Here is a 22620-nt window from a genome sequence, read left to right as displayed (position 1 = left end):
AATAAACATATTTTCACTGTATTTAATTTCAGGCTGTATATTTAGGGTTGGTTTTAGTTTCTTACTTGATATCTGTTATTGACAATCTCTTTGTGTTTTATTCTGTTTTCTTTCAGACCATTTTGTCTTAGTGAAACTGACGGTTGAACTTTGCTCTAGTTGATGGGCAAAATTTCTCCTAGACTATTCATCATCCCAATTTCATCCTAGTTGAAAATATTCAAATGCCATAAGAAATCTTTATAGATTTGCACTTAGCTTTTGGATGGACATTTCTACAATGGAGAGAACTGTGTTATAGCCCCAGTCCAAGGACATTACCATCAAATGCCCACAGACTACGGGGTGGGTGTGGAAGGTTCTAAAGAGAAGGAGAACTCAGCAAGTTTGCAGACACCCTGGAACATGGAAGCAAGCAAGCTTTGAAAGGGAAAGTTTGAAGACACTCCATGAGTCTGCACGGCTTTCAAGCAAACTAGCACTTGAGACCTTGTGTGACAAAATGGACACTGGGGACACAGCTCTAGGACAAAAAGCTACCTCAAGGTCTGGAGAAACTGATAAAGCATCAGGTAGATGGAGACAGGAACAATCAGCTGTTATTAAGATGAGCACTTTTGGCAGTCAAGAAGGACAGCGGCAACCACAAATTGATCCTGAGCATATCGGAAACACAGCATCAGCACAACTCTTTGGTTCTGGGAAACTGGCCTCACCTAGCGAAGTGGTCCAGCAAGTGACAGAGAAGCAATACCCACCACACCGTCCAAGTCCTTATTCATGCCAACATTCACTCTCTTTCCCTCAGCACTCATTGCCACAGGGGGTCATGCACAGCAACAAGCCACACCAGAGCCTCGAAGGCCCTCCGTGGCTTTTCCCTGGCCCTTTGCCATCTGTTGCCTCTGAGGACCTATTTTCCTTTCCTATACACAGCCACAGTGGTGGTTATCCTAGAAAAAAGATTTCAAGTCTGAACCCTGCTTATAGCCAATACTCCCAGAAAAGTATCGAACAGTCCGAAGATGCTCACAAAAAAGAGCACAAACCCAAAAAGCCCGGCAAGTACATTTGCCCTTACTGCAGCAGGGCATGTGCCAAACCCAGCGTACTGAAAAAACACATCAGGTCCCATACTGGTGAGCGGCCATATCCATGTATACCTTGTGGTTTCTCTTTTAAGACGAAGAGCAATTTGTACAAGCACAGGAAGTCACATGCCCATGCGATTAAGGCAGGATTAGTCCCTTTCACAGAGTCAGCTGTATCAAAATTGGATCTAGAGGCCGGTTTTATTGATGTAGAAGCAGAAATACATTCGGACGGTGAACAGAGTACAGACACAGATGAGGAAAGTTCTTTGTTTGTTGAGGCTTCTGACAAAATGAGTCCTGGCCCACCCATTCCATTGGAAATGGCCAGCAGAGGTGGCTATCACGGGTCATTGGAAGAATCGCTGGGAGGTCCAATGAAGGTGCCGATTTTGATTATCCCCAAAAGCGGAATTCCTTTACCTAATGAAAGCTCTCAGTATATTGGTTCTGATATGTTACCAAATCCGACTTTAAGTACTAAGGCTGATGACTCGCACACAGTTAAACAGAAACTTGCACTAAGACTGTCAGAGAAAAAAGGACAAGATTCTGAGCCATCTCTGAACCTTCTGAGCCCGCACAGTAAAGGAAGCACTGACTCTGGTTACTTTTCCCGCTCAGAAAGTGCAGAGCAGCAGATCAGCCCTCCAAACACAAACGCGAAGTCTTATGAAGAAATCATCTTTGGAAAATACTGTCGGCTTAGTCCGAGAAATACACTCAGTGTTACAACCACAAGTCAGGAGCGCGCCACAATGGGTAGGAAGGGCACCATGGACTCATTACCTCACGTCAACACCAGGTTAGATGTCAAGATGTTTGAAGATCCTGTTTCACAGCTGATCCCAAGCAAGGCGGAAATTGACCCCAGTCAGACAGGCATGCTAAAATCCACCAAATTCAACAGTGAGTCAAGACAATCCCAGACGATTCCATCATCTATCAGGAATGAAGGAAAACTTTATCCAGCCAATTTCCAAGGTGGCAACCCAGTTCTCCTCGAAGCTCCAGTTGACTCTTCACCCCTTATTCGAAGCAACTCAATGCCAACTTCTTCAGCAACTAACTTAAGTCTTCCTCCTTCTTTGAGAGGAAGTCACTCATTTGATGAGCGGATGACTGGCTCCGATGATGTGTTCTACCCAGGAACAGTAGGCATACCACCTCAGCGCATGTTAAGGAGACAAGCGGCTTTTGAGCTGCCTTCAGTCCAGGAGGGGCACCTGGAAGGAGACCACCATGGCAGGATGTCCAAAAGCATCACAGGTCCGTCTTTGAAGGAAAAGAAATTGATTCCTGGGGACAGGGTCGGCTATGACTATGACATCTGCCGCAAACCCTATAAGAAGTGGGAGGACTCTGAGACGACGAAGCAAAGCTACAGGGATGTTTCCTGCATCAGCCCCTTGAAACATGGCGGGGAGTATTTCATGGATCCCTCGGCCCCATCCCAGGGCATGCCAACCATGTTTGGAACCACTTGCGAAACTCGAAAACGCCGGAAAGAAAAGAGTGTGGGGGACGAGGAGGACACCCCCATGATCTGCAGCAGCACGCCCTTGGGCATCGCGACTGCAGATTACGAGTCCAAGCTGCAGATGCAGGAAGGCGCGAGGAGTGGGTTTGGCCTGGCTGGACAGGAAAACCCTTCTCATGGGCACTCGGAGCGCTTTGACCTGTGTCGACCCCCGCTGCAATCTGGGAGTCCCTCTCTTGGGTTGGAGGAGTCACCCTTGGCGGCTGATCCAGACAAGCAATCGGATGGAGCGGGCAGGAAGCCTCCTGGAAATGTGATCTCTGTGATTCAGCACACCAACTCGCTGAGCCGCCCCAATTCCTTCGAGCGGTCCGAGTCCGCTGAACTCGCGGCCAGCGCCCAGGAGAAAGCCTCATCACCCTCCGAGACGTGCGACAGCGAGATCTCCGAAGCCCCGGTGAGCCCGGAGTGGGCCCCGCCCGGGGAGGGCGCAGAGGGCGCAGGGAAACCGTCCCCCGCGCCGCAAGTCCCGCCGCCGCCGCCGCCCTACCACGCGCCGCCCCGGCTGGTGCGCCAGCACAACATCCAGGTGCCGGAGATCCGTGTGACCGAGGAGCCGGACAAGCCGGAGAAAGAGAAGGAAACGCAGAGCAAAGAGCCAGAGAAGCCGGTGGAGGAGTTCCAGTGGCCCCAGAGAAGCGAGACCCTCTCCCAGCTCCCGGCCGAGAAGCTGCCGCCCAAAAAGAAGCGTCTGCGACTCGCGGACATGGAGCACTCCTCCGGGGAATCCAGCTTCGAGTCCACGGGCACCGGCCTCTCCCGCAGCCCCAGTCAAGAGAGTAACCTGTCCCACAGCTCCAGCTTCTCCATGTCTTTTGATCGAGAGGAGACCATGAAGCTTGTGGCTTCCAAGCCGGATGAGTTCGGAAAGCATTCGGAGTTCTTGACCGTCCCCGCTGGTTCCTACTCATTGTCAGTCCCCGGCCACCACCATCACCAAAAGGAGATGCGACGCTGCTCATCCGAGCAGATGCCTTGTCCTCACCCCACGGAGGTCCCAGAAATTCGGAGCAAGTCATTTGATTATGGGAACCTGTCCCACGCGCCCGCAGCCGGGGCGTCGGCCGCCTCTGCGCTGTCCCCATCCCGGGAGAGGAAGAAGTGCTTTCTGGTGCGCCAGGCGTCCTTCAGCGGCTCTCCCGAGATCTCCCAGGGGGAGGCCGGCGCGGATCTGGGTGTCAAGCAGGAGCAGCTGGAGCATCTACACGCCAGCCTCAGGTCCACGTGGCCCCACGCCGCATGCTCCGTGCTCCCTCCCCTCCCGGCCGAGGACCCAGGGAAGCAAGTTGTGGGTCCCTGCCCCCAGCTGAGCTCAGGCCCCCTCCACCTGGCCCAGCAGCAGATCCTGCACCTGGATAGTCAGGAATCTCTGAGAAATCCCTTGATACAACCGACATCCTATATTGCAAGCAAGCACTTGTCTGAACAGTCACATTTGTTTCCCAATCAGGAGGCTCTCCCGTTTTCTCCAATCCAGAGCGCCTTGTTTCAGTTCCAGTATCCTACCGTCTGTATGGTTCACTTACCAGCCCAACAGCCCCCCTGGTGGCAGGCGCACTTCCCCCATCCCCTTGCTCAGCACGCACCGAAGAGCTATGGCAAGCCTTCTTTCCAGGCAGAAGTTCACCCCAGCTACCCCTTGGAGCCCTTGGCTGAACACACTGGAAAGAAATCCGCTGATTACGCACACACGAAAGATCAAACCTACCCAGGTTATTCAGGAACATCAGGGCTACCCTCAAAGAACCTCCTTCCAAAGTTTCCCTCTGGGGAGAGCACCAAGTCAACAGATACTCCCTCTGAGCAGGTTCTTCAGGAAGATTTCGCCTCAGCGAGCGCTGGGCCCTTGCAGTCCTTGCCGGGAACGGTGGTTCCTGTTAGGATCCAGACGCACGTCCCATCCTATGGGAGTGTCATGTACACAAGCATTTCTCAGATGCTTGGGCAGAACAGCCCTGCCATTGTCATATGCAAAGTCGACGAGAATGTGACCCAAAGAACCCTGGTAACCAACGCGGCCATGCAAGGGATAGGATTTAACATCGCCCAGGTGTTGGGGCAGCATGCAGGCTTGGAAAAATACCCCATCTGGAAAGTACCTCAGACTTTACCCCTTGGCTTGGAGTCCTCAATCCCCTTATGTTTACCTTCCACCTCTGACAGCGTGGCCACCCTGGGAGGCAGCAAACGTATGCTTTCTCCAGCCAGCAGCTTAGAACTCTTCATGGAGACAAAGCAGCAGAAAAGAGTCAAGGAAGAAAAGATGTATGGACAGATCGTGGAGGAGCTCAGCGCCGTGGAGCTGACCAACTCAGACATCAAGAAGGATCTCTCCCGCCCCCAGAAACCCCAGCTGGTTCGACAGGGCTGTGCTTCTGAGCCAAAGGATGGCTTGGCGTCAGGGTCATCTTCCTTCTCCTCGCTGTCCCCCTCCTCATCTCAAGACCATCCCTCTTCCAGTGTGCCCTCAAGGGAGCCTGTCATGCCAGGCTCCCGAGCATCCCCCCTGGGGCAGAAGTCATCCAGTGGGCAGTCGGAAAGCAAAGAGTCCTCAGATGAGTTGGACATTGATGAGACAGCCTCTGATATGAGCATGAGCCCTCAGACCTCCTCCTTACCACCTGGGGACAGTCAGCTCGAAGAGCAAGGAAAGGGCCAGAAGCTGCCTGCTGGTGTGCTGGTCCACAGGGCCTTAGGCCCAAGTGGGAAAGTGGCGAATTCAACTCTTCTTTTCACGGACATGGTAGATTTCCAGCAGATTCTTCAGTTCCCCAGTCTGCGGACAACAACGACTGTGAGTTGGTGCTTCTTGAATTATACAAAACCCAATTATGTGCAGCAGGCCACCTTCAAATCCTCGGTTTATGCTTCATGGTGCATTAGTTCCTGTAACCCAAACCCATCCGGATTGAACACCAAGACCACCCTGGCTCTTCTGAGGTCCAAGCAAAAAATCACTGCAGAAATTTATACTCTGGCTGCTATGCACCGGCCTGGAACTGGCAAACTGACATCGTCAAGTGCTTGGAAGCAGTTTGCTCAGGTAACAAACTTTGTTTCTGAAAGTGTTCTGTGTTGTGGATTTGATTGCTGAGCAGAATAACCTAGTAAAGAATATACGACCAAAAAGATACAAGTAAAGTGAAGGCCAAGGTGGGCAGAATCCTCCGCAGACAGGCCTTAATCACTGACGTGAACTTAGTTATGAGGGTCTTAGGACTGTGCCAAGCACAAAGTATCTCTCTGGCTAGGTGCTGTGAAATCCCACCTCAGGGGCTAATTCCTTAGAGTTCCTCCCCTTTCCAAACGACCTGGGTTAGTGACCTAGGAAATCGACTTTTTGTTGATGTGAGGAATTCAGGAAATTGTGAAGTGAGGACATAGAACAAGGAGTGAGCACTAGAGAGGAAAGATCGGGAAGGTGTCAATTACAAATTGGTGCTTGCCAAGGGCATTTACCATCTGCCTCTGCAGAGACTGCATCTGAACCTGTGCTTCTATAGCTGTTGACCTTCGACATGCCCTGAAGGGTATTCAGGGTAGAGAGTGAGGCACTCTGTACTCCAGGGAAACTGGTGGAACAGGTCTTTACATAGTTAGATATTTTTCAGGAACTGATTCCATGATTCCAGTCCTTATTGTTCAGTCACTCAGTTGTGTCCGACTCCCTGCAACCCCATGGACTGCAGCACACCAGGCTTTCCTGACCTTCAGTATCTCCTGGAGTTTGTTTAAACTTGTCCATTGACTCAATGATGCTATCCAACCATCTCGTCCTCTGTCGCCCCCTTCTCCGGCCTTCAATCTTTCTGGTATCAGGGTCTTTGCCAATGAGTAGTTTCCAATCCTTGCATCTCCTCATTTCTAGAAAAGTACTAAATCCCTTCATAGTGACATCAGCTCCTCGTGACTGGCAGAAAATCTTTTGTAAGAAGAGTGCTTGATGGCACTGAACTCCCCCTTCACCAAAATCTCATATATTGACCTTCCCCCACTACCACTGGGGCTTCCCTGGTGTCTCAGGCGGTAAAGAATCACCTGCAATGCAGGAGACCCGGGTTTGATCCCTGGGCTGAAGAGCCCCTGGAGAAGGGAATGGCAACCCACTCCTATATTCTTGCCTGGAGAATGCCATGGACAAAGAAGACTGGTGGGCTACAGTCCATGGGTTCGCAAAGAGTTGGACACAACTGAGCAACTAACACACACATACACTAACTCTTTGGAGCAGTTTCTCAGGGCTATCTAAAGTGCTGTCTCCCGGGTTGCAGTTCTCAGTCAGTCAGTCAGTTCAGTCGCTCAGTCATGTCTGACTCTTTGTGACCCCATGAATCGCAGCACGCCAGGCCTCCCTGGCCATCACCAACTCCCGGAGTTCACTCAAACTCATGTCCATCGAGTCAGTGATGCCATCCAGCCATCTCATCCTCTGTCGTCCCCTTCTCCTCCTGCCCCCAATCCCTCCCAGCATCCTAATCGTTTCCAATGAGTCAACTCTTCCTCATTTTGCCTCAAATTAGACTCAACTCACAACTCTCATGTTATGCATCTTTTTTCAGTCGACAAAGGAGACTACAGGATGTAAGAACTGAACTCTGCAAACTTCTGAGGAAGGAGTTGTTCCCATTGACTATACTTTTTACTAAAATTTATTTTATATTTATAATACATATTTTTTCTCTCAACTCATTTTTCCAAGGATTAGTGGGTTTGCTTCTGCATGAACGATTATTGCCTTACATGTAAAATTATAAAAATATTAATAAGGGCCATTTTGGAATTTATGCTAATAAAAAAGTAAATGGAGGATTTATAAATATAAAATATATAAAATATACAGTATATTTCAGTTACCATTTCTTTTTAATAACTTTTGAGAATATTTTTGAAATGCATAGAGATTGCTTGAATTGCTACTTCCAAAATACAGCACTTGTTTTTAACATTTTTATTAGTGTTGCACAGTATATGTGCTAATGGGGTCTTGTTTTTAAAAGAATGTTGAATTTATTCTGTAGAAACTGTCATTCTTTTTTGATTTTATCCCCAGTTGTCCCTTCTTTTATGTAGCCACCCTATGGCCTTTTAGTATGGAATTCAGGTTAATTTTCAGAGACCATGAAAGAGTGGAATATGTGGGCTTCCTCTGTGTTTTAGGGAATGCATACAAAATGATTCTCTCTTTTTTCCTGCAGATGAAACCTGATGCGTCCTTTTTATTTGGCAGCAAACTAGAAAGGAAACTAGTGGGAAGTATCTTAAAGGAAAGAGGGAAAGGAGATATTCATGGAGATAAGGATATTGGATCCAAGCAAACTGAGCCTATTCGAATTAAAATCTTTGAAGGAGGGTAAGGAAACATAAGTGCAAATGTCAACTATGCTATTAGACATCAGAGTTAATGGTCCTGAGTGTCTGTGTGGAAAATATCGTATCTCCTCTGGTCCGAAGCATAAAGCAAATTCTTTTTCTATACACATTTCTGAAGTCTGTTTGGTAACAGAGAATGAGTTTATGCCCATGCTTTCATGACTTGCTTTTAATAAAAATGTCTTATTGTATATGGTTTAAACCTCTGCCTTAAATTTTCATACCTTAATTTAAATTGCTGGACTTTTGATGTCATCTAAGTTTATTCATTCTTTAGTATTATTTTTACAAGCACTTGTGTTACTAATGGACGTATTTTTATTTTGCATTACAAAAATGCAATCTTGCACACTCATGTATGCACCTGGAATCTAGTTGGTTTCATTGCTTTTATTATTACCTGAGCTCCAGATGTATGGGATTTCACCAGTTCCTGCACTACCCTCTTTCTCTTCCAGGACCCAAGCCAGAGCACCGTCTTGCATTTAGTTGTCATGTTTCCCCAGCCTCCTCTGATCTGTGATAGTTTCTCTGTCTTTAGGAATTTCTTTTTAAGAATTCTGAGTTGCAGAAACTCAAATGATAAGGTTCAATGACTTTGTTATCTAGCTAGTTAAGAAAAATTACACATGTGTGTAATGTGAAGTTTTAGATTTTGATAGAAAAGTATCTTCAATCCAGTCACATTGGAGAAAAAGCCCAGATATTTGCTTTAAAATTTTAAAAATTTAAAGGACAGCAACCACATTTGGGGATTGTAATGTAATTACCTTATCTCTACAACAGATCTGATTTACAACTTTCCATGAGCTTGAATTTATTCTAGTTATATTTAAAGGACAAAGTAATGTTATCTGTTTGACCCTAAATTGTTAGTTCAGTTCACTTCAGTAGCTGGGTCGTGACTGACTCTTTGTGACCCCATGAAGCGCAGCACACCAGGCCTCCCTGGCCATCACCAACTTCCGGAGTTCACTCAAACTCACTTCCATTGAGTCGGTGATGCCATCCAGCCATCTCATCCTCTGTCATCCCCATCTCCTCCTGTCCCAAATCCCTCCCAGCATCAGAGTCTTTTCCAATGAGTCAACTCTTCGCATGAGGTGGCCAAAGTACTGGAGTTTCAGCTTTAGCATCAGTCCTTCCAATGAACACCCAGGACTGATCTTCAGAATGGACTGGTTGGATCTCCTTGCAGTCCAAGGGACTCTTCTCCAACACCACAGTTGAAAAGCATCGATTCTTTGGTGCTCAGCTTTCTTCACAGTCCAACTCTCACATCCATACAGGACCACTGGAAAAACCATAGCCTTGACTAGATGGACCTTTGTTGGCAAAGTAATGTCTCTGCTTTTGAATATGCTATCTAGATTGGTCATAACTTTCCTTCCAAAAGAGTAAGCATCTTTTAATTTCATGGCTGCAATCACCATCTGCAGTGATTTTGGAGCCCAAAAAAATAAAGTCTGACACTGTTTCCATGGTTTCCCTATCTATTTCCCATGAAGTGATGGGACCAGATGCCATGATCTTAGTTTTCTGAATGCTGAGCTTTAAGCTAACTTTTTCACTCTCCTCTTTCACTTTCATCAAGAGACTTTATAGTTCCTCTTCATTTTCTGCCATAAGGGTGGTGTCATCTGCATATCTGAGGTTATTGATATTTCTCCCGGCAATCTTGATTCCAGCTGGTGCTTCTTCCAGCCCAGCGTTTCTCATGATGTACTCTGCATATAAGTTAAATAAGCAGGAGAACAATATACAGCCTTGATGTACTCCTTTTCCTATTTGGAACCAGTCTGTTGTTCCATGTCCAGTTCTAACTGTTGCTTCCTGACCTGCATATAGGTTTCTCAAGAGGCAGGTCAGGTGGTCTGGTATTCCCATCTTTTTCAGAGTCTTCCACAGTTTATTGTGATCCACACAGTCAAAGGCTTTGGCATAGTCAATACAGCAGAAATAGATGTTTTTCTGGAACTCTCTTGCTTTTTCCATGATCCAGCAGATGTTGGCAATTTGATCTCTGGTTCCTCTGCCTTTTCTAAAACCAGCTTGAACATCTGGAAGTTCACGGTTCAAGTATTGCTGAAGCCTGGCTTGGAGAATTTTGAGCATTACTTTACTAGCATGTCAGATGAGTGCAACTGTGCAGTAGTTTGAGCATTCTTTGGCATTGCCTTTCTTTGGGATTGGAATGAAAACTGACCTTTTCCAGTCCTGTGGCCACTGCTGAGTTTTCCAAATTTGCTGGCATATTGAGTGCAGCACTTTCACAGCATCATCTTTCAGGATTTGAAATAGCTCAACTGGAGTTCCATCACCTCCACTAGCTTTGTTCATAGTGATGCTTTCTAAGGCCCACTTGACTTCACATTCCAGGATGTCTGGCTCTAGGTCAGTGATCACACCATCGTGATTATCTTGGTCATGAAGATCTTTTTTGTACAGTTCTTCTGTGTATTCTTGCCACCTCTTCTTAATTATCTTCTGCTTCTGTTAGGTCCATACCATTTCTGTCCTTTATTGAGCCCATCTTTGCATGAAATGTTCCCTTGGTATCTCTAATTTTCTTGAAGAGATCTCTAGTCTTTCCCATTCTGTTGTTTTCCTCTATTTCTTTGCATTGATTGCTGAAGAAGGCTTTCTTCTCTCTCCTTGCTATTCTTTGGACCTGCATTCCGATGCTTATATCTTTCCTTTTCTTCTTTGCTTTTAGCTTCTCTTCTTTTCACAGCTATTTGTAAGGCCTCCCCAGACAGCCATTTTGCTTTTTTGCATTTCTTTTCCATGGGGATGGTCTTGATCCCTGTCTCCTGTACAGTGTCACAAACCTCTGTCCATAGTTCATCAGGCAGTCTATGTATCATATCTAGTCCCTTAAATCTATTTCTCACTTCCACTGTATAATCATAAGGAATTTGATTTAGGTCATACATGAATGGTCTAGTGGTTTTCCCTACTTTCTTCAATTTAAGTCTGAATTTGGCAATAAGGAGTTCATGGTCTGAGCCACAGTCAGCTCCCGGTCTTGTTTTTGCTGACGGTATAGAGCTTCTCCATCTTTGGCTGCAAAGAATATAATCAATCTGATTTCGGTGTTGACCATCTGGTGCTGTCCATGTGTAGAGTCTTCTCTTGTGTTGTTGGAAGAGTGTTTGCTATGGCCAGTGCATTTTCTTGGCAAAACTCTATTAGTCTTTGCCCTGCTTCATTCCATATTCCAAGGCCAAATTTGCCTGTTACCCCAGGTGTTTCTTGACTTCCTACTTTTGCATTCCAGTCCCCTATAATGAAAAGGACATCTTTTTTGGGTGATAGTTCTAAAAGGTCTTGTAGGTCTTCATAGAACCATTCAACTTCAGCTTCTTCAGCGTTACTGGTTGGGGCATAGACTTGGATTACTGTGATTTTGAATGCTTTGTCTTGGAAAAGAACAGAGATCATTCTGTCGTTTTTGAGATTGCATCCAAGTACTGCATTTTGGACTCTTTTGTTGACCATGATGGCTACTCCATTTCTTCTGAGGGATTCCTGCCCGCAGTAGTAGATATAATGGTCATCTGAGTTAAATTCACCCATTCCAGTCCATTTCAGTTCACTGATTCCTAGAATGTCGACATTCACTCTTGCCATCTCCTGTTTGACCACTTCCAATTTGCCTTGATTCATGGACCTGACATTCCAGGTTCCTATGCAATATTGCTCTTTACAGCATCGGACCTTGCTTCTATCACCAGTCACATCCACAGCTGGGTATTGTTTTTGGTTTGGCTCCATCCCTTCATTCTTTCTGGAGTTATTTCTCCACTGATCTCCAGTAGCATATTGGGCACCTACTGACCTGGGAAGTTCCTCTTTCAATATCCTATCGTTTTGCCTTTTCATACTGTTCATGTGGTTCTCAAGGCAAGAATACTTAAGTGGTTTGTTATTCCCTTGTCCAGTGGACCACATTCTGTCAGACCTCTCCACCATGAGCCGCCGGTCTTGGGTGGCCCCACAGGGCATGGCTTAGTTTCATTGAGTTAGACAAGGCTGTGGTCCGTGTGATCAGACTGACTAGTTTTCTGTGATTATGGTTTCAGTGTGTCTGTCCTCTGATGCCCTCTCGTAAACCCTACCATTTATTTGGGTTTCTCTTACCTTAGACGTGGGGTATCTCTTTACGGCTGCTCCTTACCTTGGACGAGGGGCATCTCCTCACGGCTGCCCCTCCTGCCCTTGAATGTGGAGTAGCTCCTCTCAGCCCTCCTGCGCTGGCACAGCCACAGCTCCTTGGACATGGGATTGCTCCTCTCGGCCGCCGCCCCTGACCTTGGGCGTGGGGTAGCTCCTCTCGGCCGCCGCCCCTGACCCGGGGCGTGGGGTGGCTCCTCTCGGCCACGCTTATGCGTGGTCCATCACAGCCAACCTTGGTAATACAAGATATCAGTTTCTCACATAGATTTACCATTTGGAGATAGATTATGGAAGCTGGTTCCCTCATAGGGTTGGCCCCCTTTAGGTGGATGCCTGAGTATTGTCACCACTGAAACCACAGTTGTTTGTCGTCATGAAGCTTGTCTCAGTATTTTTTGACATTCCTCATCTTTTAACACAAACAAGAGAAACAGATAATATCTTTCTTCAGAGACCAAGAAGTTCCTGTGACAGAGTCTAGCAGTCTTCTTCAGAGCAGTGCATGTGTGCTAGATAAGCAAGACCTTCACAGCTCTGCGTGCTTTGGGGAGCTCCTCTCCACTAACAAAAGATGCAAATGAAAAGCATATGTGAACATTTTATTACTGTGTTTTGATGATCCAAAAGGATTGTGCCAATATTTCATTTCCTCTTCCTTTCACTGTCTCTTTATGGACTATATATCTCATTCATTCCTTAATCTGTGATCCAACTTCTGCCTGGTGGTAACCAGTTGTTTATTCCAAGAAATGTGTTAAAACCTCTTATTTTGCCATTGCAAAGTGATAAGTTCCAAAAAAAAAAATTACTGACCAAATTTTTAAGTGTATATGTTTCCTGTATTGTCTAATTCATAGACCTAGTAATTTCATTTCTGTTGTTGTTTAGTTGCTAAGTCATGTCCAGCTCTTTGTGACCGCATGGACTGTAGCCCACCATGCACCTCTGTCCATGGGATTTCTTAGGCAAGGATACTAGAGTAGGTTGCCATATTTTTTCAAAAATCCATTAATTCTTGTATCAAGTAGATTTATGGGTCTGTAAAACTTTTGAAGGGTAAATACTTTATTTGTACAGATTTTTCTAATACATTTATATTTTATACAGAACTTAATTTTCATTCTGGAAGCAAGTTAATCAGCTAAGGAATTTAAAATAGTATTATTTGAAAATAAAATGCATCAAGTACAATGATGCACCACAGAAAGCTTGAAGTACCCTTTCCTGAAGAAGAATTGCTGTCTATGAAATTATTTGTTTTATTCTGTAGTCCTTAGGTAGTTTCATCCAGTTTGGGGCAGAGAATATTGGTATTAAAAGGTGACATATTGTGCAAGCTTAGGTTCCTTTCTCCTTTATTACAAAAGACAATAAGATAAAAGATAAAGTTCAAAATAGTTTTGAAGAAAAAGTTGACTTTGGAAATTCTTTGTAAACGGGGAAAGATTTAAAGGACTAAAAAGTACATAAAATTGACTATTCATATTTTTGACTACTCAATTCTCACCTGGATTGATACTGACTGAAAAATAGATAATGTTAAGATCAAATAGTATCCATAGCAGAGCTGATAGGATGGATTTTCTATCCTAAAAATCCTTCAGTGGTTTGGACGAATGAAAGTGAATTTTCTTTTATTTCTGATAATGGATTAGCTGGAACAAAATAGAGGAGTTTGCAATGCTCTTAGAATACTTAAAAACAAACAAAAGAAAAAGAAAAAAAAAAGACTAAATCTAAGGCCTTTAAGTTAGCCCACACTGAGTTAGGGTGTTTGTAGGTCACTTTACCTTTGGAAGTTATAAAAAGAATCCTCAAAAGAAATATCTTTGGCAGTAGACCCATAATTCTAGCCTGAGATTTAAGAGATAATTGTATTCACAGAGTTATTCAGTAGAATGCTGCTATACTCTATGATGGGTCATGTTTCCTTAAATTCTGAAAAAATGTGACCAATGGTGATCACTGGGTAGGTTTCTTCCAAGGATTATTACAGTGAATACCTAAGACTTTGTTCATCTTACTGATTTAATTACATTGGATGACCTCAGACATCCTTTCAAACCTCTCTATAAACCCTTCCAGAAACAAAGGCAAATTTGATTGAAAAATAGAATCTCTAGTTTTCATTATGTAACAGTACCTTCCAGAAGCCACTTGAAATTTAGACTTCACTTCAGTACAGAATTACGGTCCTTGGGAAGAACAGATCAAATCTGTAGGCAACAGTTGGTGAGCTCAGCTCAGCCTGTGTAAGCTAGAAATTTCTGACTCTCGTGCCAGGATTGTAAAAATAGAGTAGAAACTTGCAGTGAAGAATTCTATAATCAGTTATATTTATTCTAGCAATTTAGAGGGGTATATGTGTTGTGAATGCACATCTTAGATGATGTAATGTTAACAAGTGATATGTGATGATTTAAGTATGCTAGTATAACTTTTTGGATGTTTCTTGGTATCCAAATCTGAAAGCAGTAAGGCGCACAGTGCTGCAACTCTTTGCGGCTTATATAAGCCCATTTGAACTTCTATACAGAGTTCATATAGGCACATTTCATGGAAGAGCCAACTCCATTTTGAACTCCACATAGAAAAAAATTCCCTTTTATTTACAATGCCTAATCTGTTAACAAGTTCTTTCAGGTACTGCATAGATTTCACTGGGTCTGTAGAAATAAAGTTGAATAATTGTAAAAGACCCATCTAAAATTTTGTCTTGCAAGTGATTAGCTTTTGATTTTATATATAACATGTATTTGGAAACATGTTAGTATTTGGAATCATGTAAAGTATTTGGAAACACACTGGATTTTCCCTCTTTTAACAGATATAAATCAAATGAAGATTATGTATATGTCAGAGGACGTGGACGTGGAAAGTACATTTGTGAAGAATGTGGGATTCGCTGTAAGAAACCGAGCATGCTCAAAAAGCATATCCGCACGCATACTGATGTCCGGCCTTATGTATGCAAGTTATGTAACTTCGCCTTCAAAACAAAAGGTACAGGTCTGATTTTTTTTTTAAGAGGGAAAACTTTTTTTTAATGGCTGTTCCAGATTCTGAATACTGTTTTGTAACTGTCATAGACAATTAGATGGTTTTCTTTGTGAAACTGTGACACTCATGAAATGTGTTTTCTTTCTGTAAGTGGTCTGAGGATGTATGAGACAGTGAGGCTCCTTTTATGACTGAAGTAAGAGCTATAGACTTAGGTCCAGGCTAGTAGTCTCGAAGGAAGTGGCTAAGAATTGCCTGCATAGCTATTACTTCTTGTTAGAAATGTTATGTGGTCTAGAGAATCTTTTCACCAGTATTGAAATTCTGCAGGGAGACAACCCATTCCGGGGCATTAGAAAAGCAAGGCAGCAGCTGGGAAGAAAACATGTGCCCATGGTCAGTTTCAAGATTATTAATAATGTAGAGACCCACAGAGTCCCGGGTGGGCCCCTCCATCCACACTTGCATTAATTATGTATAGAAATTTGATCGCTTGTGTTCTGTGTATTTATGAGCTCAGAGACAATTTCTTACTCTCAGGCCACAGCTATTAATCTCATAAAACTAAGACTTGCCTTGAAATGATATTCTGTCTTTAAAAAATAAGTCTGTTTTTAACAGATAGTCTTACCTGAAAATATTTTATACAAAAATGTTGCTTCAAAATGAATCCGCCACAGGTATACATGTGTTCCCCATCCTGAACCCTCCTCCCTCCTCCCTCCCCATTCCATCCCTCTGGGTCGTCCCAGTGCACCAGCCTAATACAGTTATGTAAAGTTTAAAAATAAAATAAAATTAAAAAAAAAAAATGTTGCTTCAGTCATATTTCTATCATTTTGTAAAATTAAAATATTCATAAACTCAGTGTTTTCAGAATACAAACAGTTGTGGAATAGAGATGAATTGACTTCTATAGAAGTATATTCTACTACTTACTGTCAAAGTATGCAGGAGACATGGGTTCAATCCCCAGATCGGGAAGATCCCCTAGAGGAGGAAATGGTATCCCACTTCAGTATTCTTGCCAGGAAAATCCCATGGACAGAGAAGCCTGATGGGCTACAGTGCATGGGGTCGCAGAGCCAGACATGACTGAGCACACACACACGCATGCACACACGTAGAAGTACTAACGGAACCCTATAGACACCCCACCACTAACCTTACACAAACATTTTCTGATGTTTTAACTTTAATTTGCATACTAATTAATCTGCTCCACTACCCATCAAGAAAAATAAATATCAAATAAAACTATCTTTGGTAGGGAAATGTGTACCTACTTTCTTTTATACCCCAAATCCAAAATTGTCTTTATTGGTTTGTCAGAAATGTAAATATGTTGCCTCTGAGCATATCTGTTTTTTCTTTATTAAAAAGATATTTATATTACAATTATGCCTCTTTGAAGCCACAAAAAGGGGGAGGTAATGTTCATTTGCATTTCAAAGGAGATAAATATGAGGTCCTTTAAACACCATCCACTTTTGCACAATCAAGCCTTTTATGTAGAACTTCAGTAAGAGACTCCCAAGGGCATAAAAATATATAAACTTTGGTTTTAAGAAATAAAGCTGATCCACCAGTCATTACAACTGATATTTCCTGGCCGTGTGAGTTGACTGTGGGTATAGCCTCCTGAAACTGTACCTGCGGAAATGTCACATGGCTAGATATTTCTATCATGCTATATTTGGCTCTGAGCTATTGTCTTGGAGTTTTAGCAGACAATAATTTAGTCTTGATCATTATCGGAGTTTCCTTGTCACCCTTTGGAAAAATACAAATGTCTTAGGATCTTGAAAAGAGCAAATCATCCTGGGAAACCCCTCGCCGGTGTTCACTTCCAGCCAACTGCCTCTTCTCATATCATCTGAGTACAGAATCAGTGCTCTTGCAGGACTGGTACCTCCTCTTTGCCTGTGTCACTTCTCCAGACACCCTTTCCTGCCATTTTGCTGCTTTCTCTTTGCTCTAATTCTTCAGACGTTCAAGACTTCAATAAGCCAAAGTCAGGGCAGGGTCATTTCTGAGCCGGATTTCTAACTATAAACCTACCCTGAGGATGAGAGCCCAAAGCCTGAGTGCTTACTTGAAACAGGAAGAAAGAAAAATATAAGAGAAGAAACACAAATGAAGATCTAAATAGACTATCTGGACGTAACTAACTTCCACATCTATCCACATACACAGATTATTTGCACCCTTACAGAAGCAGATGATTTCTATTAATTTACAGATTTTTAAATTCTTGATAATCATGTGCTGTGCTTAGTTGTGTCCAGCTCTTTGCGACCCCATGGACTGTAGCCCACCAGACTCTTGTCCATGGGGATTCTCCAGGCAAGAATACTGGAGTGGGGTGCCATGCCCTCCTCCGGGGGATCTTCCCAACCCAGGTCTTCTTCATTACAGGCGGATTCTTTACCATCCGAGCCACCAGGGAAGCCCAAGAATACTGGAGTGGGTAACCTATCCCTTCTCCAGGAGAACCTCCCTACCCAGGAATCGAATCAGGTTCTCCTCCATTGCAAGTGGATTCTTAACCAGCTGAACTACCAGGGAAATTCATGATAATTTGTCTATAAGAATTTTTGAGATCTTTAGAAAAATTAGAGGTATAATTTTTTGGTATGTAAGAGCAATATGGGCCAGGAAATATTTCCATGTTTGGAGTTACAAATTGAGCACATTAAATTTGTAGGTATATAAGAAATAAGCCACATGTTAAGGATTCCTTGGTGGCTCAGATGGTAAAGAGTTTGCCTGAAATGCAGGAGACCCGAGTTCAATCCCTGGGGTCAGGAAAATTCCCTGGAGAAGGAAATGGCAACCCACTCCAGTATTCTTGCCTGGAAAAACCCATGGACAGAGGAGCCTGGGGGGCTACAGTCCGTAGGGTCGCAAAGAGTCAGACACAACTAAGCGACTTCACTTTCCCTAATTAAAAAATAAAGTAATATAAACAAAATAATAAACAACCATGCCCAGTTTAGAGTTGTGGCTCATATATTACATTAATGGTAAGCCAAAAACTCCTGCAAGAAGAACAAACTATTTTAGCAGGCTGGAGTTTCCGCCTGGATTCAGTGAGCCTAGTCTTAAAGCATTTGCTGCTATGTGACTAAAGCAGTGTCTCAGAACAAAGATAACATGGCCCTTATAGCTGAATTAGTTCCTGAATTTCTTTTGATTAGTTCTATATATGATGTGGAATGGGCTTTCCAGGTAGCTCAGCTGATAAAGACTCTGCCTGTAATGCAGGAGACCCCAGTTTGAGTCCTGGGTCAGGAAGTTCCCCTGGAGAGGGGATAGGCTACACACTCCAGTATTTTGGGGGCTTCCCTGGTGGCTCACATGGTAAAGAATTCCCCTGCAATGTGGAAGACCTGGGTTCAATCCCTGGTTTGGGAAGATCCCCTGGAGGAGAACATGGCAACCCACTCCAGTATTTTTGCCTGGGAAATCCCATGGACAGAGGAGCTTGGAGGGCTGCAATCCATGGGGTCGCAAAGAGTTGAACACAATTTAGCGACTGAGCACGCGCACATAGAAACACACATACATACGTAATTAGGTGCATGTATTATACAATCAGCCCTCCTTATCTATGAACTCTGAACCTACAGATACAGAGGGCATCATACTATACCATTTATACTATACATAAGGGACAGTTATATATAACTATCTGTGTATGGAAGATGCAAGAGTTTGGGCTTGTGTTATGTCGCTTCAGTCATGTTTGGACTGTAGCCAAACCCAATGGACTGTAGCCCACCAGGCTCCTCTGTTCATGGGATCTTCCAGGCAAAAATATTGGCGTGGGTTGCCATTTCCTACTCCAGGGGATCTTTCCCACTCAGGGATCAAACCCAAGTCTGTTATATCCTGCATCGGCAGGCATGTTCTTTATCACTAGCAACCTGGGAAGCTATATCACCATCATAATACATTCTTTGTTCTTAGAACAGTGGGAGTTTCAAGGTAAATAAGAAAGGAATTTTGCTGCTCTGGAACTTTAGAAGTTGCTGTCATAAACTCTGCTGATATATGTCAGATAGATAGAAGCTAAATACTAAGATTAATGTTCCCAATAAGTAGTTAGCTAAGTATTTGTCTGGATCTTTGAATTTATTTACAGGATTGGCCCCAACATCAGTTTGCGATAATTTTTTCTTCTGACACGTGAGCATCCTGCCAGTTTAATCTATATCTGATTGATGACAGAAGGTCTGGGGTCCAGGGACTATGTTGATTACAATAGTTTATTCTGAAATTGCTCAGAGATGTGTGACCCAGCTTGCGTCACCCTGTTTATGTGGAGCCCAAGAAGGCAGACCCAATTGGGCCAAAGGTATTAGGTCCTCTCTCAGCCAGAAAAGTCTGGGATTCTCAGTCGTACTTGAGTCTACACTTGAAATAATATGAGCCTAGACTTCCACAGGTCTAGAAAAAAGACAGCCTGAGACTGGGCTGAAGCTGTCAGGGGTTCATATCTTCAGAAGCCAAATTGTTCCTCTTAAGTTGGAGGCAAGGAGCAGGGGGTGGGAACAGATTTGTGTTATCTCAAGTTAGTTCATTTCACACTGAATTTTGGGGCAGTCATCACATTTTGGTAACCAATTAATTGCTCTTTTTTTTTTGGGGGGGGGGTGCTGTATTTTCTAGGAAACCTAACGAAGCATATGAAATCTAAAGCACACATGAAGAAATGCCTGGAGTTGGGGGTCTCAATGACATCAGTCGATGACACTGAAACCGAGGAAGCAGGTATTCACACTTGAGTCGACTGACCTCTTTACTGTGCATGCTGGAGCTTTGTGGCCAAAGTGGTAAAATAAATATAGGTATTAAAAAAAAAAACTGATCACGTTTCATTTTACTAAATACTAAACATAGAAGAGAAGTCTGACGCATTGAATTGCTTGAGACTTAATGAAAAGAAATGCATTTCAGTTTTGGCTGAAGAAGTAGAAATGCCTTACTGTGAAAATAATTTTATCATTATTAGAACAGAACCATAAAGGAGATCTAATTGCACTTAAGTTGTAATGGTGATTTAAATCTTATGATGATACTTTTTGGGAAATTTGCAAAGCATTTTAATGTCTTATTTTTTTGATCAAGAGGAAATCTAGTAGAAAAAAAATGTCCATCAATAACCTCAGTAGAAAATCTGGGGATCAGCTGGACTTCCTGACTTGTAGAGACAGGTTCTTGCTTTTCTTTTTCCTCTAATATCATCATTAACAACATTATGTACCTACTTATTGAGGGTTTTATATGAGTGGTGTGATGCCTGAGCTAAAAATTCCTACTCTGGAGGCCATATTGTAGGTGGGAATGAAACCAGATAGCTACATAAAAAGATAAGAACCAACCAGTGTCACAGAGGTAAGTGCTCATGTTATAGGAGTTCAGAGATGACCACCTCTAGGGGCTGGAGGATTGAGGAAAGCTTTTGCAAAGAGATGGCATCTGAATGAGCTTCTAACCTTCTTGTTTGAATCTTGATGTTCACTCTCTTTGTTCAATTGCTTCAGAAACGATGGAAGATTTGCACAAGGCAAGTGAGAAGCACAGCATGTCCAGCATTTCAACTGATCATCAGTTCTCAGATGCTGAAGAATCAGATGGTGAAGATGGAGATGATAATGACGATGACGACGAAGACGATGAAGACTTTGATGACCAAGGAGATTTGACACCAAAAACAAGATCAAGAAGCACCAGTCCCCAGCCTCCTAGATTCTCCTCCTTGCCAGTGAATGTTGGCGCTGTGCCCCACGGGGTTCCTCCCGATAGCTCCCTGGGGCATTCTTCATTGATCAGCTATTTGGTTACGTTGCCAAGTATTCAGGTTACTCAGCTGATGACACCAAGTGACTCATGTGAAGATACTCAGATGACAGAATACCAGAGGTTATTCCAGAGCAAAAGTACAGACTCAGAACCAGACAAAGACAGGTTAGACATCCCCAGTTGTATGGATGAAGACTGCATGCTGTCTTCAGAGCCGGGCTCCTCCCCACGGGACTTCTCACCCTCCAGCCGCCATTCCTCTCCAGGATATGATTCTTCACCCTGTCGAGATAATTCACCAAAGAGGTGTCTGATACCCAAAGGGGATTTGTCACCCAGAAGACATTTGTCACCTAGGAGAGATCTGTCACCCATGCGACATCTTTCACCAAGAAAGGAAGCTGCCTTGAGAAGAGAGATGTCACAGAGAGATGTTTCGCCAAGAAGGCATCTGTCCCCAAGGAGGCCAGTGTCACCTGGGAAAGAAATCATGGCCAGGAGGGACCTCTCTCCCAGGAGAGAGAGAAGATACATGACCACCATAAGAGCACCATCTCCCAGAAGGGCTTTATACCACAACCCACCGTTGTCCATGGGGCAGTATTTGCAAGCAGAGCCAATTGTATTGGGGCCTCCTGTAAGTATTCTTAGCTTTCTCTTTCTAATATATAAGCCCAAGTTCATTGGAGCCTCTTGATGACACACGGGTGTGAAATTTATTATGACATGGGTATCTCTCGTGGGGAGGAGTGAACTTGGTTACTGAAAATAGCAGGAAGGCATTTTTATCACATGCTGTTGTCAATCACATGGCTATGGCATTACCCCAAGTGTAGTATTGCATCAGAGAAGAGCATTTCAATCTGGTAATGACAGGTGAGATCTTTCCGAATGCTTTCTAAGCTTAACTCATTATATATAGGCAGGAGTTGAAACCTTGGCATGAGTGGAAAAGGTAAAAAGTCTTTGGAATGACATGACTGCCTAGACAGACACTCTGAGGGATATTTAGGTATCATTTATCTAACTCTCTACCAGGTGAAAATTCTGATTCAGGCATTAGCATTGACTTTTAATCAAAAAAAAAATTTAAATGAACTAATTACTTTGCTGATAGTGATGTGTGAAACCAGTAAGGGACCAGGAAAGGGGAGAGTGAACCCTGTGGTATAAATGAAAGGCATGAACATGCATGCTTTTCTTGCTGGTCCCACCACCTCCTGTTACCAAGAGCCCTTGTTCAGTGATATTGTGAGCTCACAGAGTGGGCAGTCGGAAGAGGTAAGGGAGAAAGCATCAGAGGAGATTTCTGTAGACGCCCTCATTATAGATTAAGGTAACAACAGTAGCAATCATGAATGAAATGTGGGCAGTAGGGCTTAATGCACATCCATAGAAGAGGACCAGCCCTGCCTCACTTCACCAACATGATAGCTCTTGATGTCTTTTTCAACTTGTGTAAAATTAAAAAAAAAACAAAAACAAAAACGAAAGAAGCAGGCACCTAGCATACCTAGCATAGACAGAGGAAGGATACCTTTGGAGTTTGGCTGCTTTAAATGTGCCTTTTGTTTCCTGGGCTCTATTCGTGGCCATTCTGTCTTTGCTCTGGATTTCCATCATGTGGGTCAT

General features: G+C 43.7%; 1 protein-coding gene across 15 annotated transcripts in view; it reads left to right on the top strand.

The window, feature by feature from the left end:
* Nucleotides 1-22620, top strand: part of HIVEP2 (HIVEP zinc finger 2) — a 218602-nt gene that overhangs the window by 188766 nt on the left and 7216 nt on the right. For all 15 annotated transcript variants that reach the window (XM_055535788.1, XM_055535785.1, XM_055535794.1 and 12 more), the window contains 5 exons: nucleotides 117-5674; nucleotides 7827-7981; nucleotides 15008-15183; nucleotides 19855-19956; nucleotides 20730-21625. In XM_055535788.1, coding sequence (XP_055391763.1) covers nucleotides 503-5674; nucleotides 7827-7981; nucleotides 15008-15183; nucleotides 19855-19956; nucleotides 20730-21625 — 6501 coding nt within the window. In that variant the 5' untranslated portion in view covers nucleotides 117-502. The remainder of the gene's footprint in view (nucleotides 1-116; nucleotides 5675-7826; nucleotides 7982-15007; nucleotides 15184-19854; nucleotides 19957-20729; nucleotides 21626-22620) is intronic.

Source organism: Bubalus kerabau, chromosome 9 (assembly GCF_029407905.1).
Source record: "Bubalus kerabau isolate K-KA32 ecotype Philippines breed swamp buffalo chromosome 9, PCC_UOA_SB_1v2, whole genome shotgun sequence".
NCBI classification, from domain to species: domain Eukaryota; kingdom Metazoa; phylum Chordata; class Mammalia; order Artiodactyla; family Bovidae; genus Bubalus; species Bubalus kerabau.
Note: the sequence above shows the minus strand (reverse complement) of the source record. Positions and strands in the feature narration are given on the sequence as shown.